This window comes from Dicentrarchus labrax, unplaced genomic scaffold (assembly GCF_905237075.1).
Source record: "Dicentrarchus labrax unplaced genomic scaffold, dlabrax2021, whole genome shotgun sequence".
Taxonomy (NCBI): Eukaryota; Metazoa; Chordata; class Actinopteri; family Moronidae; genus Dicentrarchus; species Dicentrarchus labrax.
This window is the reverse complement of record NW_026136706.1, coordinates 24,703,701-24,721,983: the sequence shown is the minus strand read 5'-3', so window position 1 is coordinate 24,721,983 and position 18,283 is coordinate 24,703,701. Positions and strand designations below refer to the sequence as shown.

Here is an 18,283-nt window from a genome sequence, read left to right as displayed (position 1 = left end):
CCTTTCTCCTCACTTTGGAAACCATCAATTATCTGCTACAATCTTCGTTGTAAAGACTTGTTTTCTCTCATACTAGTGGAATCTGACTACAGAGTCATTCAGCCAGGACCACTTTTGTCAAAAGAACTTTATTTCCAAAGCATGTGTTACATTTGACGGTATGGCTCTGTTTCTGGGAGCTCCTTGCCTTTCCATGTGCCTACGTGTGCAGTCAGGGATACATGGAATTTTGAGGGAATTTAATCCATTTTGGAACAAGGCTATAACATAACAAAATGTGGGAAAATTGAAACGCTGTGAATGCTTTCCGGATGCACAGTGTATTTACTGTGAGGATCAGCTTGGCCCAAAGCAAATCAAACAACAAACCAAATAAAATAAAATAAAACAAATGGAAAGTAACTGGGGGAAAAAGATAACTAGCTCCGTTATAAACTGTCAGTGGAATCAGCACATCCCTATTTGTAGATCAATATTAACAGGACATCATGTTAAATCCATTTCATCACTTGGATTCCATCACTTTCTGTCACTAGGTTAGCATGTTTTAGCATCTATCGCTAGTTGTGTTAACCTGAAGTAACAACAAGCAAATGTAATAGAGACATTTATATTATGTGTTGGTCCATTCTTACCAATTTTTTTCAAACATCCAAAAGAAAAGCAAAATAAATACCTGGAACTGTGTGTGCAGTAGGTGTGCTTTGACAAGATTTAGCTTAACTTGAACAATATGCTGTCTGAAGATAGAAAGGGTGGTTTACCACTTCTCATTTTTTCTTTACACTTATGTACAGTATCTGTTCATGTGACTGCCATTGAACAGATCAAGGATCAGTTGGTGGTTGTACAAACTATTTTCATCACCTCTGAAACTTGTGACTTCCTCAAAAGTTGCAGAGAAATTGAAGCTCTCATCGTTCTGCTGTGCTGGAGCCGTGCTGCAGAGCTGACTGTAGGAAATCGTTGGTGACTTTATGAGCAATGGAGGAGATCTATGCCAATGTTGAATATGACAAACCCATTGACCCAAGACCTTCAGCAAATCAGACAGGTAAAACCAGTCAGACTGAGAGTTTGTGCATAGATGTATATTATCATCTGTCATTATTAATATTGTACACTTGACTGTATTCACTGATCTTTCAGGTCCCAGGAGCTCTGAGAGGAGATTTCATGGATCTGTTGTTTTCTGTCTGGGTCTGTTCACTGTTCTCCTGCTGGTTGGACTCATCTGCCTCGGTGTCCACTGTGAGTCTGGTTTTCATGAGTTAACGTCAGTTTGAACTTTGATTTTCATGTTCTCTGATTTATTTTTTCTTGACATCTGGCAATATTTCCCTTTACTTGTCTTAAAAGCACTTTATAAATCTGTTCTGAAAGGTACTGGGCATGTCGTGATACCAGAAATTGAGTTCAGTCAGGACCACTTTTGTCAGAATAACTTTTATTCCGAAGCAGAATGTTACATTTGGTGGTATGGCTCTGTTCTGGGACCTCCTTGCCTTTCCACGTGCCTACGTGGAAAACCTTAAGGCAGGGATAGCACACCTCCGTGTCCTTCCATGTGCATACATGGAAAAGTTTAAGACAAGGAGAGCGGCAGCAGAGACCTCCCAGGGTACAGAACAGAGCAAGTATCAATGGCAATCAGAAAATGACATTGATTAATTAGATACAACATAACAGGAGGAGCTGGGGTGGAGGTGGGTTACAAAACAGCTTGTAGAGAAAGCAGCAAAGATACGCAGGCTAAAGCAGCTTAAATAAGACACCATTAATGATATTTGCCAATTGGATACTTGAGGGAATCAGCTGAGCTGTCAGTTGACTGTGGATAGTTTTCCAATAGGAAGCTTAGGAGGAATCAGCTGGTGTGTGTTTACGACTAGCTGTGATTAGCTGATGTACCACGGACATTTCATGATTCTCTGGTGGATATCTCTTCACGAGACCTGCTCTATTTGAAAAGCGTCGTGAGATAACTTCTGTTATGAAATGGCGCTATACAAATAAAATGAAATTGAATTGAACTGAATTGAATTGAATATTGATCTCCTCCACTCCACTTCAGTACTATAGACAGTATGGCCCGACAGTAACATGTACATCAGCCAATCATTTTGTCGCTTTTGCTATTTTTCTGTAGAGACATAAAGCTTAAACAGAGGGGGCAAAAAAATCTGAGCCCCCTTTAGCCGCCTCGTGGAGCAGGGCCCGGAAGATCGTAGTTTTTTTGTTTGTGTAGGACCTGGCTGATGAGGACACAAGGTTTGTCAGTACCGGTATAATTGTTTATTTTGATTGAAATTGAGTTACTTTATAACATCCTTTTGTAGTTTTAATTTGTAGTCTCACAAGTCAATCTCTAAATGCGTCTCTCAATAGAGACACAGGACAGGTACAGCGCCGTGCCATCAGTATCTGATTTATTAGGACAAACACAAGAGGCTCGTACCTATTTATATAGTCTTTTTTTTCCTACCAAAAATGTTTTGTGCTGGTCAGGGGGTACTTGGCTAAATCTTTTAATCATGTCTTTTATCATATTTATAAATAAAAAACCCACAGTAGTAGTTTTTATTCACATTTCACTCAAACAGACGGCATACAGCTTCATTCACTGTCAGATAAAGGAGCGCACTGTGGTTGTAACAGCAACGCGTGTCTTTGTGTGAAGCTGAGTGTTTTGAAAGGACAAAGATGCACACCCGTTAATGACAGTAAAATGTGGTAACACTGGGTGCTGTGCTCTGCATATAACATTACGATTAATGATCATTAGGCTGTTTTGGTGGTGCTCCCTACGCATTGTGTGCCCTACACACAGAGCGTAATACACGTGTACTTAGCAACGGCGCTGTTTGATAATCGATCATTGCCATCAAAATCAAAGTAACAAATATGTTAGGTAAGTAAGGGGTAGAAAGTACATTTGTGTAAAAAAATGTAAAAGTAAAACGAAAAATGAATACTCAAGTAGAGTACAGATACGATGTACTTGTACTGAAAAGAGTTGGTCCACAGCCTCAGTGGAAAAGACAAAAGTTGGGCCACCATCCAGAAAGAGGAGTCTTGCTGGGTGTCAAGCTGACATTCCTCCAGCTGTTTGACTCCCCGCATGCATATATTTAATCTGCTGCTTTAATTTGGAGGGCCTACTTTACCTCCTGGAGGGACATGCTGTCATTGTCCCATTCAAGGACTCGTGTCTGGTGAGGGTCGTCTCTCAACCCTCTGCAGCATGTACAGGTCGAAGGAGTGGCACGGTATGATGCCACATTGATCTGGTCCTTTTGACATTTGACTAAAATATAGAAACTCGAGTCAACATCAGTATGTATAAATGAGTAATATTCAGTTTAAGAAACATGTATCTTATTTCAGACCGTGACTTATCTGCAGAACTCTCCACTATCAATGGCAACCTGACTGAGCTTCTCCAGGCCAGTAAAGACAAGCTGTCCTCCATGACTGAAGAGAGAGACCTGCTGAATGCCAGCCTCACTGAAATGACTAAAGAGGTGGACAGGCTTCAGAGATTGTCCAAACAGAGTGAGTGTTTGCCTGTGTGGGTTCTGCACAGCTGTCTCTCAACATAGAGATCAGGACTCACCACAGCCTTGAGTACAGAATAGCACGATTCAGAGAATATGATTATGACAATTATATCCTACTCTCAGTTCTGTAAACTATATTCAGTCAGTTTGCCTTGTGAACTGCTTAATATTAATAAAACTTCTGTATACAGTGATTTTCAAGTTTTACCATTTTTGTTTCTCATGATTCTCTTTTTTTATATTGCCTTCCTTTTTGTTCTAATATGCGTCATTTGAGTTCTGTTCAGCTCAGATCTTTATTGTCCTTCAAGGGGAAATTTGATTTACAGTAGACACAAAAAATATCATATTTGTTTATTTAAAGCATCAAACCATTGTAATGAAAGTCAATATAAGTACTGACCAGTGCTGTCAAGGTTCAGTGTACATTAAGTGTATTTATTCTACTTCGAACAAAAGAAGTACAAATAAATATGTGAGTAATTAGTCATTTGATCGAACAAGTAATTTGACTGATATTAGAGTGTGAGGAGTCATTAGAAGACACAGCATGAAAGCTCTTTGGCCTCACATTGGCCACCCCTTCAAATGAAGGAGAGTGGGGGGAGTGGACAAAAGAAAATGTAATCTCACCCTCTCAAATAGAGCAACATGGGTCTTTTCTGATCTTTATTGTATTTTTTTTGGTTCATTTTACAGAGAAAACTTGCCCTGCAGGATGGAAGATGTTCAGTTGTACCTGTTATCTCTTCTCCACTAATTCTTATTCTTGGGAAGAAGGCAGACAAGACTGCAGAGAGAGAGGAGCAGATCTGGTGATCATAGACAGTTCTGAAGAACAGGTAGTGTGCAGTTTTTATCCATAAAGATTTACTCAGCTCAACTACAGTATCGGCTATAATGATGAGGTTACAGTATTAATATTTATTATATCTGTTTATGCTAGTAAAAGCTTTAATTCAATCTTATTGGATCTTATTGAAATTAATCAATGTAAATTATATATATATAATAAGGTTCAAACTAAAAGATGGGATTTCTTTCCTTTACCTTTAAAAGGAATTTCTCACTAAAAACATCAGGAAGGACACCTGGATTGGTCTGACTGACAGAGTCAATGAGGGCACCTGGAAATGGACTGATGGAACTCCACTGACTCTGGCGTAAGGCATACAGTAAATACAGTAAATGTTCTACACCTTATTTGAATATAGGCACATATACAACTCTTGCTGTACATTACTACATTTGTTTGTGTACGACTGTATCAATAATTGTTATCAGAGTCAGACTGAACTTAATTTTCAACCTTTCATGTTAAAGTAGCTGCTCTACATGCAGTAAAAACTCACTGGTTGACTTCAGTGGGTGGAGACAAAATTGCAATTTTTTTCTGTCCATAAATTAATTGTTTTTTGGCTACTTGGGTGGAAAATGTGGTTATAATTCACCTGCTCATTAACCTCCTAGGTACTGGTTGACAAAGCAGCCTGACAATGGTGGTGGAGATCCACAGTGGGGGGAAGAGGACTGTGCACATTTGGTAGCTGGCGCAAAAAGGACAGAGAACTGGAATGATCTGCGGTGTGATGACACTCTGCAATGGATCTGTGAAAAAATGACTTAAGATTTATTGAGTTTTATAAATTCTGTTACTATGTAAGTTATGATTACTCAAAAGGTCTTTAATTGCAATTACTGTATGTGTAAATAGAAAGAGAGAAATAATGTACATCAACACTGGCTATTAAGGAATGGAGACCAGGAATTAAGATCTCACTTTTTAAAAAAAAGTTACTTCTTTTAAACACCGCTGCCTAATGTTACCACAAATGTTGTGGCTAACGTTATACCGAACATACTATAATGTTTGACCCTGAATGTACTGATTATGATAATAAAACAAACTCAATGCTTTCCTCCAGTTTGTTGTTGAATAGAGGAAGACATTTACTCTCACAGTCACTGCTTTAATCAATTCACCTAAAAAGTATGAAATCAAAGTAATTACTAGGACATTACACAGTCCACTCCAGAAAACCCAATGACAAATAACAATTTATACAGAAGATCTCTGTAATTGATCATTTAATAGGCCTGTAGCGACGCGTCAGCGTCAAATCTTTGCGTCGACACTTCGCCACAGCTCTACACACACACGTGGGAGACCAAATATTTGCAGAATGGAGGACGAAACAGCAACCTCCTCAAAGAATTCCCAATAAAAGCCCCAATAAAAGAAAAAGTAGAAAAGAAAGAAAGATACGTTGGTTAGCCTAGCACCACCAAAGTGCACAGCTGCTAGATCTAACTAACGGTAGCAAGAAGATTGCAGTAGCTTTTAACGTTATCCGTCTAACGTTAGCTAACTCACGTTAATCGTTCAATTAGTCATTAGTCGACTAATCGATAAAATAATCGCCAGATTAATCGTTTAATAAATAATAATTTACCCCCAGCCCTATCATTTAACAAAGCATTACATTGTTGTCAAACTGTTCCTGTTTTAAGTATTGCAATTGACGATAGTCATAAAGTGTTTTTTTTACTTGTTACTTCTGCAAAAGAAAAAAAAATCACTCTGTACGATTCCTTAAAATGAGTCTGTGTCCAAGAATGAGTAAAAAAACCCAACTTGAAAAGGGCCGGCCTCTCTGCCCCCTCTCTCATCCAACGGTTTCTCTGACTCAGATATGGACAGCGACGGGTCTGGGGAGCCTCAATCAATGCTCCTTCTCACCTTAGCCACCCTCCCCGATCTTGGCACCACCCTTTTCTCCTGCTTACTCTCTAGTAGACACAGAAAAGCCGGCTGACGAAATCAGCCGGTGGGTGCTGTCTGCTTTCTTCAATGGCGGCTGCTCAACATCACTCTTCACAAGTTTCGAGGGTTGGAAAGGTGAATAGGTTTTCTGAATATTTAAATGGGCAGGGATGGACTGGGACTAAAAAACGGCCCTGGACTATGCCCGGCCCAAAGCAATCAGCGCGCAGAAACTCAACAACAACAACAATAACGCCTGGCATGAGTGTCACAATACTTTAATTGTGGCTCATGACACTATACCATCTAAATTATAACAATAGCACTGATATTAAGAGCATAGTATTCTAGTTTAATTTGAATACTCATATAGAAATGGAGGTATCATCACACTGCAGTCCCTCTGGCTGAACCAATACAAAACAGGTATCTGAAACACACAACACATAGTACTGTATCAGTTATGATAAATCACAATGTAAAGAGGCTGTAAATATACAGTTTAACTTGAATACTCACATAGAAATGAAGGTCGAATACTAACCTAAAAAAACAAACCAGCAATGGCATTTTACTCAATGTTGGGGGATAAGGAGTTTCTTCAACAGGTCGCCTTTTTCTGCAACTCTGTCCATGACCAAGTCATTGTCAAGGGACATGAGGATGTCTTTCTCTGTGGTCATAAGCATGAATGCTTCCAAGTGTTCTTGCGACTGTGTGCTCCTTATTCAACTTTTGATGTGTTTGAGAACAGAGAAACTTCTCTCACAGGCTACCTGTGTCACAGGCAGAGTAAGGAGGAACCTGTATCCCCAGCCAAGGATATGATAGGCATCTGTGAAGAGGTTGTAGCGTTTCAGAATTTGATAGCAACAGACTGGGCATTCCTTACAAGATTTGCACTGTTTGTTTAGTACATCTGTGTCTTCTTCGTCATCATCACAGCCACCCCCTAACCATCCTGACTTTGTATTCTTCAAGTGCAGACATTTTAAGCCGTGGCCACTGAGCTGCCAGACACTTCAACTCAGACTGAAAATTAACAGCTGTTGCTCTGCTGTCAAACCTGAGCAAACATTTGCCAAGTTCTTGAAATGCAGAATCAGGCAGAGCATCTGATGACACTTCAGCAAAGTTTCTCGTATCAAGAAGAGCCAAGTCGGCATAGAGTGTACCATGGGTCAGAAAACGCCTGTGGATGCTCTCTGTGATTGTATCCATAATCTGGTTATGGACCTCAACTTCATAGGCTCTGTTTGCATCTGTGAGAGTCTCATCACTTGTTGTCATTTCACCAGCAAACATCTTCCTTTTCCTCTTCCTTTTCTGTGGAAGTTCTGCCTCCACCTCAAGCTCACAGTCCTCTTCCACCATGAGTTGGGCATTTGCCCACTGGACGAAGGTATCAGCAGCTTGCTTAACTGACTTAAAATCTCTTGCCATGTTCTTCATGGCATCTTGAGTTGCCATTACCGTCCTGTGTGCAGTTAAGATATCTAGTCCACTTGGCTGTAGGTATTTTGACAGCGGTGTTGTGACCTCAAAAATCCGCAGGAAAAGCTGAGCAGTTAACACTGTGTCATACCTCATCAGTGCCTCTAATAATCCTCTAGCTTTGACACGCACTGCAGTTTTTAAATCGGCCCTGACCTTGAAAGATGCTGAGTGTCATGAGGACATCAATGTATAAAGCCTGGTCTGGTTTTCTAAATGACCCAAAGATCCTCTTCAAGGCTACATCTTTGGCCCACCACCTTGTCTCTCTAGTAGAGAGACGTCTGTGTCGAGTGTCCTGGCTTCTTTGTTCCCACACGTTCATCCTTTGATACGATTATACAGACGAAGATACGGAGAAGAGGGACCCACTGGATATGGCCACTTCAGTTGTGTCAGCCAGAACTAGGTTCAGCATGTGCATAACACCAAACACGTACCTGGTTTGGGGCTTTGGATGACAGGAGTGTGGAGAAGCCTTTGTACTGGCCTTGCATGTTTAATGTACCATCTGTAGCATTACTGACACAGTTACTGATGTCCAGATTAAAACGTTTCATCACATCTGTCAGCATCTGGACAAAATATTGGCCAGTGGATGCCTCACACTTAACCACTGCAAGACGCCTTTCCTGAATTGCATCTGTAACATATCTCAGAATTACAGAGCACTGCTCATGGGACGTAATGTCCTGGGTTGTATCTATATGCACAGAGAATGTCACACTTTCAGCAACCTCTTTTGCAATGGTCTCCTGAATTAGCCACTTCAGAAATGACAGTGTTCACAGTGGTTTTGGATAAAAATGTTACAGCAGCACCGCAACCCCTAGCCTGTGACTAGTGCATCTTTTTACTTTTTTCTATGCACTCCCTAGTAGAATGATGAGCTCTAGAAAGTTGCCGTGGTCAATGTTGTGGTCATCTAGAGTGTACGCTGCCTCAGATTGCTGTCCTCTGTAGCTCAGTCCTCTCTTTCCTATGAACTTCACCACATCTACTACTCGTTCCAAGACCTGCCATCTCTTCCTCACTTGATCTCTGTGAGCCACAATTTGGGGACCATGTAGCAGGCTGGCTATATCTGATTTAGATGCCCTCAAAAAATATGCCTCAGCACAACCTCTGTGCATGTTGCTCCTTTCATGTTCCTCAACTCTTTGACTGATATGGTTCCAGTCCTGCATTCCACTTATGAAAGGATTGGTTACAGTTGGTTTGGCAAATGCTAAACATACTGCACAATACAGGGTATGGTTCTCTTCACAGTATGTAAGCCATTTTCTGTCTGTGCCATATTTGTGTTTTTAAACACTCTCGGTACTGTCAGGTATTTTGTCTTCTTCTGAGGGTGGTATGAAAAAAAAACCTCTAGGCTGTGACTGTCTGACTTGGGGCGCTTAAAGTAATTTAAGGTTGAGCTGGAGTGGGTGTCATCCTCTGCTCTTGGTCTAAGCTCAACCTGAATAAACAAATCATGGAATGGATTTTAAAAAAAAACAGGTTTTATGTATCCAATTGATTATAACAGCATATTATATAATCTATTCCATGCTATTTTAAAATGAATTTATTACTTAATAATCTTAATTAATTTATGCAGTAATTAATCTCACCGCACAAATAATAATACCACATTTTAATGAAAATACACCATTACAAATGTAACTTCTGTATTCAAAGTCTTCAAAGTTTGTAAGCATTTACTTTAACATTACCAAAACTTTAAAAAGTAAAAGCACAACATATTTCTTAATATTAGCTACTACTGCACGTGGCATTTTACAGCTAAAATGTTTAAGTTTAGCTGTTTTAACTACTGTAATCATTATTTCATTTCATTTTTTGCATTGTACTGAGCAACACAAACTGGGTATAGATAAAAATGTAGCAACCTGAATAACATTTCCTAACATCAGCCCTAGCAAGTAACTCTCTTTCTTCCTCTCTCATGTTCCATACTTACTTGCCCTGTATCTGTCTGTGGAACCAGCTCATCTCTCTGTCCCTCGTCATCACAAGTGGCCCTATCATGTTGAGGCTGCACAGCTGTCTGGCTCACTTCTTCACTCAGTTGGATGCTGCTAATATTAAACTGAACCTGTGCTCCAGTGGTGCTGCTGCTGGCTGTGCTGCTGAACATTTCAGTTAGTTTCATTGAGCGGCTTCACTCTCGCATTTTTTCCCCCCTCGCCTTCTCAGCCCTACCCTTTTCTTTCCGTTTTTTACCGGCGTTATTCATATTGTTTCTATGGTTTTGAACGTCTTTGCTGCTGCTGCTGCTACTACTTCTTCTTCTTCTTCTTCTTCTTCTTCTTCTTCATCCACTTCTTCTTCTTCTCCTTAATTGGCGGGCACGGGCAGGGCAGCTGGCTTCCAACTTAAAGGTGCATTGCTGCCACCTACCGTACTGGAGTGTGAAACAGTAGATTAGCAGGGGGAAAAAAACAGGTGATGACTGTGTGGCGGGTGGTGGACCACCGGCCGTCCTGGAGTACCGGCCGTTCTGTGATTCTCCAGATCACACAGATGGCCAGTCCGCCCCTGTAAATGGGTAATTATTGGAGAAAACTTATGTAGAGGAGCAGATCATCAGCCATCATGTATCTTAAGCATTTATGTATCTTAAGCATTTATGTGGAATGCAAGTTGTGTTTTGTTTTGATTTAAAAACATAGTCAAATGCTTAGGAAAACTTTTATTTTTTAAATATCACACAGGATTAGACATCTGTTATATCTGCTGTGAACTGCTGATCAGAGAACCCACAACTGTGCCTTGCAGCAGAAGTTTTTCATATGGGTTGCCAGATCGGGCGGCTGAAAATGGAGTGCCATATCAAAACTAACTTCTTTCATGATAACTATTATGAAAAATATACATGATTGATTTAAATGAATAATACCTAATACAAAATATCAGAAGCAGATTATGCCTATGTGACAAGCTAGGGGGAGCCAGCGATTATATCAGAGTGGCCCTGCCCCTATTGTTTCAGAATGATTACTTCTACAAAATAAATCACTCTTTCCCTGGAAAACAGGGTTTGATTTAGAAAACATTGTTTATGATAAATGATCTGAAAATGGTGTATATTTCCTTTCAGAAAAGTATAAAAGTTCAACTTTTGTGATAGGAAGAAACTGCTTGAGTTATTATTATTTATCATCATCAATAGGTGCATCTTGCACTTTTGTTTGGAGGTGTTTAAACACATATAGTAGTCCCTAACATGATCAAAAACACACACAAACATGCAAGAGCACTTATTATGAAAAGCTTTACATAATCATAGCTTGCATTGTAGAACTTATAACCAATACAGCAGTGTTAGGCTGTTTTTTCACAGATCCATTGCATAGAAGCTTCACAGGACCGATCATTCCAGTGAGCTAAAACCTCAGTGGTGATATGTGCACAGTCCTCTTCACCCCACTTTGAGCTTCCACCACCATTATCAGGCTGAGGTTCTTTCCAGTACCTAGTGGGTCAGAGAATGAGAGAATCATGACTATAGTCAGTAAAACTCCCCATGCACAGCCAGAAACAGTAGGGTGCTGGTAGGTTGCAGGGCTATGCAATTAAAATCAGTTAAAAAGATCTAAATTCACCACTACCAATTCTGATTTAGAATCATTTCACTGTTTATCTCTGACTAGGACTGCCCCCTGATAGTTGACTAAACTGTTAGTCACTGAGAAAAGTCTTAGTTTTAATCACTTTTCATTCGTCAGATAGTGGCTGGAAAAACAAAAACAACTTTGAACTTGTTTTAGCTCTTATAATGGTATCTACCTGGACTGGGAGCTCGAAAAGACACAGGGAGCTTTGGTCACACTTCTAGCATAGGAGAATCACGATCAGAACCGGATCTAGGCGAACGTGCAGTGGAACGGGGCATAGCTCTATCTCTTACATGAACACAGCTCTTAAACTACTGTTATTCATCAAGATCCATAAGCTCTGGACAAATCATATTTTTATGAAACAGTGGGTCCAATATCCATCTTTATAATGGCGTTTACTCTTTAGTTCAGTCTTACGGCTCTCATCAGCTCCACTTCCACCAGTCAGATAAAGATACAGGTGAATAAACAGCTACAGTCAAACAGACATGGACTATTGTCTCCTGGATGTGTAAATAGGCCATTTTTGCCATCACTTGTGCGTCACTAGTTCTTCTGCCCCCTTGTGGCCAAAAAATAAATCAGTAGAATTTTAAGATTTGGTAAACTAGCTTGTGCCCTGCTAGTTTGGTTATTTGGTTTCAGCCACTGAAGTCTGTGTCAGACAGTGAGGTTAATTATGCATGCACAGCATCAAATATATTCTAGTAATATAAAATGATAGTTGTATAAGTTAATATTGATATTCAACCAAAGTGAAGCCTTACGTCAGAGTCAGTGGAGTTCCATCTATCCATTTCCAGGTCCCTTCATCCTCTCTGTCAGTCAAACCAATCCAAGCACCGGAATTGATGAACTTGGAGAGAAACGTCTGTTCAACAGAAAGAAACCCACATCATGTTTTTATATAATAATGATTGTAACCTAATCATTAGAAATAAATACTACTTCTGTTGTGTGCCCTCCAAAGGCCAAATGAGTATTCGTGCAAGTAACGCAAGGTATCTATTTGCCCTTTAATCTAGTTTAAAGCTGTGGTATGAGCCTTAAATAAACAGATTTTGCTGTTATTTATGTTAATAAACGGATCAAAAGGTTACCAAAATAACTACATCATGATGGCGTTTTGTAAAAAGTCCAAATTCATACCTTGTTGGGTCTGTCTGCAAGACAAGCTAACAACTTTTAAAATGCTTGTTTTCTGAACAGTTTGGATTGATCCGTGGCTCGCAGCAGATAGGTTTAGAAGAGAGTAATAAAAGTTGTGGTAAAATAAAGTTAAAAAGTACACTCCAAGCTCCCCTCTTCCCAGTAAACGCCTACAGATCAGAGCAGAATCCGATGTGTCTAAGGGTGTTCCTTCTTCAGAAGCTCCAGCTTTCCCCCGGGTCAGGTTTTTGTGGGTCTGCAGCAACTCTCTCTCTCTCTCTGCTCCAATTCAGTTTCTTTGTGTTTTTGGTTTTAACCTGTGTTTCCTTTTGTCTTAGGATCCCGGTCTGCCTGCAACCAGCTCCCCCTTGCTTCCTTTTTGGCCACACTGCCTTGCCATCCTCCATTCCACCTTCCCTCTGCCATAACCAGCTATCCCATCTTATCAGCTTATCTCCAACAACAGTAAATATTCAATAATACTTCAACTTCATCTGCGTTCTATGTGTGGGTCCACAAATAAAAAACACACACTGTACCTCCTCTTCCTCGCTGTCTATCACCACCAGATCTGCTCCTCTGTTTCTGCAGTCCTCTCTGGCTTTCTCCCAGCTATCAGACTCAGTGGAGAAGAGATAACTGGTGCAATTAAACATCTTCCATCCTTCAGAACAGGTTTTCACTGTAAGATAAACATACAGAGACATTATAGACCAACAAGTCTCGAGTAATTTTTTGTAAAGTTATCTCTGTAGATGACATTTTCAATGAATGACCCTTTAATGCCCCTCAATCAGTGATCATTTAGTTGGTGTAAACTTGTTGGATAGTTTTTCTGCTTGACTTTTACACTTTCAACCTGATATTATGATTATTATTATTGTGACATATTTAACAAGAACAATACAACAGTTGAAAACAATATAAACTGTCTTCTCTACTAGAGATTATTTCATGCAGTGTAACTTTTGTGCAGCTAGGTGATAGAATAGTTAGCAGTGGTGTCAGCAGTTTGGCATTCAGTAAAACTGTAGAAGTTGACATTTGTGGAGAGATTTACCGCTACAATGTTCTACCTATTTACTGTCATATGCTCAACAGTTACAACTGAGTGCAGATCTCCACTGGGCAATAAATGGTGAAGCACCTAATAATACATTTGGTAACACTAGATTACAGCCTGCAACGTACAGCATATTTACTTGGAGTTACAGTGTAATCTCTTGTACTAATGGTGTAACAATAGAGTATGTACCAGTACATATAAAGGTACTGGGGAACAAGATGTGAAGTTCTATAATAAGGGGAGAATATTTTGGGATTATACAGAGAACCTATACTGTAGTCATTTTTTATCTACTGGGTACGTTTCTGTTATTGCAGGGTATGTATGACCTACTGAGCAATAATCTGGACCTGTCAGTGAAGATGTAGTGATGACTGCATCACTTGATAAATCTGATGTTGTTTCAAATGACCTTATTACCAACAAGCAAGCAAACTACATTGTCTCTTTATAATGAAGGTTTACTTGGACTAACTATGGGTTACATCTGTGCGATTACTTCAGAACAAATGTTCAGGGGACGTTGTGTTGTCATGGATACTGTCAGCTTCTCCCAGCAACCTTGATAACTGGATGTTCATTTATGGCCTTGTGGCTCCACCTGCCGTCAGCGGACAGAATCGACCCACCCTAGATGTCACTTGTTTTGTGTAACCACAAGTTGACAATTTTGATTTTCTTTGGAAAAAATCCATTATTGAGCTCAAATAATTGAAATGCCTAATCCACCAAGTACAGCTTTGCTTGACTAATTTGCAGCTTTTCAGTTATAAACTGCTGAAAATAAATCCTAAACAAAATGCCCCCAAAAAAACAGGTTTCCTGTATTGAGGTCAGTGAACTCAGAGCAGCCTGAACCAAACGATCCATAGCTAAGCAAGCAAACCATTTACAGAGACTTCATCTTTGTGGAGAGGATGATATGTATTGTAATGGACTTCACAAATGACATCACATGTTGCTTATGTGGGTTGATATTCACCAGCCTAAAAAATAAATAGGTCTGAAGATGCAACACATTAATATATTTGATACAGAAGAATATTTAATATTTGTGTGTTTTAGATCCTCTGTTTTGATTAGTATGATAAATAATACTGTTGCAGTTGATATTGTCCATTTGTTTATATATTCTATTTAACCACAAGTTTATTTTGTTGGATGAATAAAGCTTAACATTTATGACAATTGTCTGAATGGATTATCAACCAAATTTGATGTGTGGAAAAAAATGTAAAATATGTATTAGAAATGCTGAATCCTTGAGGGAATGTTTGGGGTGTTAGATTGTGTGAATAAATTAAATTAAAATTAAATTAAGTTTGACATTAAGTTGCCGGTTACACGGTAGATCATCATGTACAAAGTAGTCTGTAGCCTAATGATTTGGATATAAATATTGAACACTGGTCTGCTACATATCACAATGTTGCTAAACACTCTACCTTCTGCCTCTGACCTGTATGGTTTATCTGGAAACAACAGGAGGGAATGAAATTGCTGTTTTTAAGAAATCTTGAAAGACATTGTTTCACAACTTCATTTTTTGTATTTTTGGGGGATTTTTATTGCCTTTTTTATTGATAATTACAGCTGAAGATAGACAGGAAAGGGGGGCAGAGAGAGGGGATGACACGCAGCAAAGGGCTGCAGGTTGGATTCGAACCCTGGGCCAATGCTGCATGGGACGCCTGCTCTACCAGGTGAGCTAACCCACAACTTAATTTTAAATTGAAGAGATCAACAAAACATGACACTGTGGGTTGGTTTTCCTCCTTTCCTCCCCAGTTTTGTGAGTCACCAGCCGCCACTGTTGCAGATTAACTACAGGGTATGCTGGCTGTAATCTGAAGTGCCTTTAGTTCCCCACTTGTTACACGAAGGGTACATCCCAAGTCTCTTATTTGCGCCCCTTTATTGGATATCAGTTATTGATTGGATCTGACTCAGCGCCATTTAATATGATTATATTATAGTCAGAAACTGTAGAAATTCTGTCAAGAAATACTTTATATTATTTTTTTATTATGAATATTTTCTTAATTTACTATAATGATTAGAGAGGATGCTTTGCGTGCACTAATGTCACTGCACCAAATATCATTAAGCAGCAAAACTTGCCATGAAGTTGAAAGGACATAGAAACTCTCCAGAGGATTTGTCAGGAGGATGGCTGTTATACTATGAACAGTTTCCCTGTATGAACCTGGACTGTGTGTGGGAACATTAATTAACATTAGATCCTGTCAGCGTGTCAGGAGATTTAAATCATCACTGAGGCTGCTGTGCCAATGCGCACAGCGTCTCTCTTTATGGGGAGAAACTTCACCTTACTGTAAATGTTCTGTTTTTTTTGTGTAGTATAGTCATAAGATGCATAGAATGGTGCAGATGTCACTGTAGTCTCTACATTATTGGGTTATTTCAACTACTAAAATGTACTATTAAATACAATACTTTTTCTCTTTCTTTTCTTTTTATAGCCCACTGATTAGAAACTAAAATCAAAGTGTATATACTAGAAATATGTACAATGCAGTATGACTTAATCATTGAAACACTAAAACATGTTTTTTACTCACAATGTTTGGGCGAACTCTGAAGTCTTTTCAGCTCTTCAGTCATTTCAGTGATTCTGGCATTCAGCAGGTCTCTCTCTTCAGTCAGGGAAGAGGACTTGGTGTCACTGGCCTGAAGACACTTTAGGTTGGCTTTGATAGAGGAGAGTTCTGCAGCTGAACGCTGAACAAAGTTATGGTCTGAAATAATCAAACAAAGCTCTGAAACACCAGATACCTATTGTAGTTTGATGGAACATCACTGACATAAAGACAGTGTAGCTGTCAGCAGTAAGGATACAACAAAATGCTAAGTCCTGAAACAATGATCCGTGCCAAATTCAATTGAAATATTGCACTAAAATTAAATGAGGCATTGTTTTGTTGATTTGATGGTTTGGGCATTATTTCTTCTCTTTGTGTGCATTCATAATATACTGAAAACAAAATGTGAAAATTGAGGCAAGACAGGAAACCAAACAGATCAGAAAAATACAAAAAGTGGCCCATTTAAGAAAGACAGGTACATTTTCAGAGTAGAATGATGCTTCTATAATCACAATCCAGCCTGACTTTAACCTCTGAATGTGATTTAGACTCACAGTGGACACCGAGGCTGATGAGTCCAACCAGCAGGAGAACAGTGAGCAGACCCAGACAGAGAACAACAGATCCATGAAATCTCCTCTCTGAGCTCCTGGGGCCTGAACACAGAAAAGACCAGTGAATACAGTAAATCATACAACAGCATTAATGACAGGTAATAATACACATTTTTGCAGAGCTCAGTCTGTCAGCCTCTCTGTCTGAATCATTATTCTTACCTCTCTGATTCTGGGATGCTCTTAAGTCAGCACAGTCGTCATATTTATCAGTCACATAGATTTCCTCCATCGCTCATAAGAGTGCCAAATGTTCTGCTGTGGGTCAGCTCTGCAGCACAAGCTACTCTTCACAGTAATGATAAAACTGTAGCTGGGTTCAGTTTGTCTTCATTTACAGGAAGTCACGCCTCAAACTAGTTTCTGAGATAATCGCCTGTTATCTCACTTGAAAAAAGAACATGTACTTTATAAGAAGTATAAAGAAAAATAGTAGTCTTATCTTAAATTCTTCTCTCTTGCAACTATTGTGCATTAGGAAAGGATGTATATACATATATAATGATCCTTGTGTTTTTACTTACTATTAGATTCAACATTCATATTCAACACATCTGCAACATGTCTCATGTTTCAACGTAATAAAAGATGCGTGCCAACAGAAGTATGATTTACGAAGAGTTAAGGCAACTAAAACCTTTATCTGTGTGTGTGAAAGATGGTGGCCATGGCAACTAAACTTTGGTGACAAAAAAGAACACAGACACTGTCAGCACAGATAAGGTTTCAGTATTTCTTAGTTGCTTTGGCACGATCCTCAAAAGAATATTGTAATGCTCAAAATTCTGTGCAGCTCATTTTCTCATGTCAGTATTATCATTTCTTGTTGCTTTCATGTTTTTGTGTGGAAATATGTTGAGTTGACCGAGGGATGAGTTTATCTTAGTGATCAAATGAGTACACTGCTTCTCTAATGAACAGTATGTGTGCTTCAATAGTTTCAAGGCCTACTATAAAAAAAGAGACATTTTCTTCAGTCATTTAATTCTTGTGTGCAGGTCTTTCTGTGTTCATGAACTGTTGTTGATACGTGATACCTATACAGTAAGCACCTATATAAGACAAATTGGGACATTTTTTATGGTACTGCTTTTGTACTGCATTCTTTTTCACAAAGAGCCAATAAATATTTTCCACCCAACTCAGTAATACTCAGAAACAAAGAAACATTTTTATTGGACTATATTGACCTATTTGGTCCATGCTTGCAAATAGCAGCACAGAGGTGGCATCGTTTATAGACGGAGAAAGCCTGCGAGCTGATGGAAGAGTTGTGCAAAGTTGTGCAGAGTTTAACACAGGTGCATTAGAGATTCATAATTATTCAAGTAATTTCTATCAGCTGTAAATAGATGTTTTTTGTTTAATGCAGTTCATCCAATAGAGTTTTGGGTCTTTCTGTGA

General features: G+C 39.2%; 3 protein-coding genes across 5 annotated transcripts in view; 2 read left to right on the top strand and 1 right to left on the bottom strand.

The window, feature by feature from the left end:
• Nucleotides 1-18,283, top strand: part of LOC127365505 (lymphocyte antigen 75-like) — a 57,419-nt gene that overhangs the window by 5,734 nt on the left and 33,402 nt on the right. The window lies entirely within an intron of this gene.
• Nucleotides 936-13,139, top strand: LOC127365515 (C-type lectin domain family 10 member A-like). 3 transcript variants are annotated; one of them, XM_051403662.1, is made up of 6 exons: nt 936-1,054; nt 1,150-1,251; nt 3,388-3,555; nt 4,260-4,402; nt 4,620-4,723; nt 12,932-13,139. In XM_051403662.1, exons 1-6 carry the CDS (start codon nt 985-987, stop codon nt 13,071-13,073), a joined length of 729 nt encoding a protein of 242 aa, XP_051259622.1. In that variant the 5' UTR covers nt 936-984; the 3' UTR covers nt 13,074-13,139. The 3 variants fall into 3 exon arrangements, with proteins under 3 accessions (XP_051259622.1, XP_051259621.1, XP_051259624.1); XM_051403661.1 differs by lacking the exon at nt 12,932-13,139 and adding an exon at nt 5,031-5,479; XM_051403664.1 differs by lacking the exons at nt 1,150-1,251; nt 12,932-13,139 and adding an exon at nt 5,031-5,479 and having other exon boundaries at nt 949-1,054.
• Nucleotides 10,504-17,199, bottom strand: LOC127365511 (hepatic lectin-like). Its single transcript, XM_051403658.1, has 6 exons — nt 17,042-17,199; nt 16,820-16,921; nt 16,242-16,418; nt 13,133-13,275; nt 12,212-12,315; nt 10,504-11,299 (listed from the first exon to the last, which is right to left on the bottom strand). Exons 1-6 carry the CDS (start codon nt 17,109-17,111, stop codon nt 11,149-11,151), a joined length of 747 nt encoding a protein of 248 aa, XP_051259618.1. The 5' UTR covers nt 17,112-17,199; the 3' UTR covers nt 10,504-11,148.

What these genes read in the sequence shown, in the direction of transcription:
- LOC127365515 (XM_051403661.1), top strand. Translation starts at nt 985, where the DNA reads ATGGAGGAGATCTATGCCAATGTTGAATATGACAAACCCATTGACCCA. An exon ending in ACCTTCAGCAAATCAGACAG is followed by an intron (nt 1,055 to 1,149) that starts GTAAAACCAGTC and finishes CTGATCTTTCAG; the next exon opens with GTCCCAGGAGCTCTGAGAGG. An exon ending in TAGACAGTTCTGAAGAACAG is followed by an intron (nt 4,403 to 4,619) that starts GTAGTGTGCAGT and finishes TACCTTTAAAAG; the next exon opens with GAATTTCTCACTAAAAACAT.
- LOC127365511 (XM_051403658.1), bottom strand. Translation starts at nt 17,111, where the DNA reads ATGGAGGAAATCTATGTGACTGATAAATATGACGACTGTGCTGACTTA. An exon ending in TCAGAGTTCGCCCAAACATT is followed by an intron (nt 13,276 to 16,241) that starts GTGAGTAAAAAA and finishes TTTATCTTACAG; the next exon opens with TGAAAACCTGTTCTGAAGGA. An exon ending in GGAACTCCACTGACTCTGAC is followed by an intron (nt 11,300 to 12,211) that starts GTAAGGCTTCAC and finishes CTGACCCACTAG; the next exon opens with GTACTGGAAAGAACCTCAGC.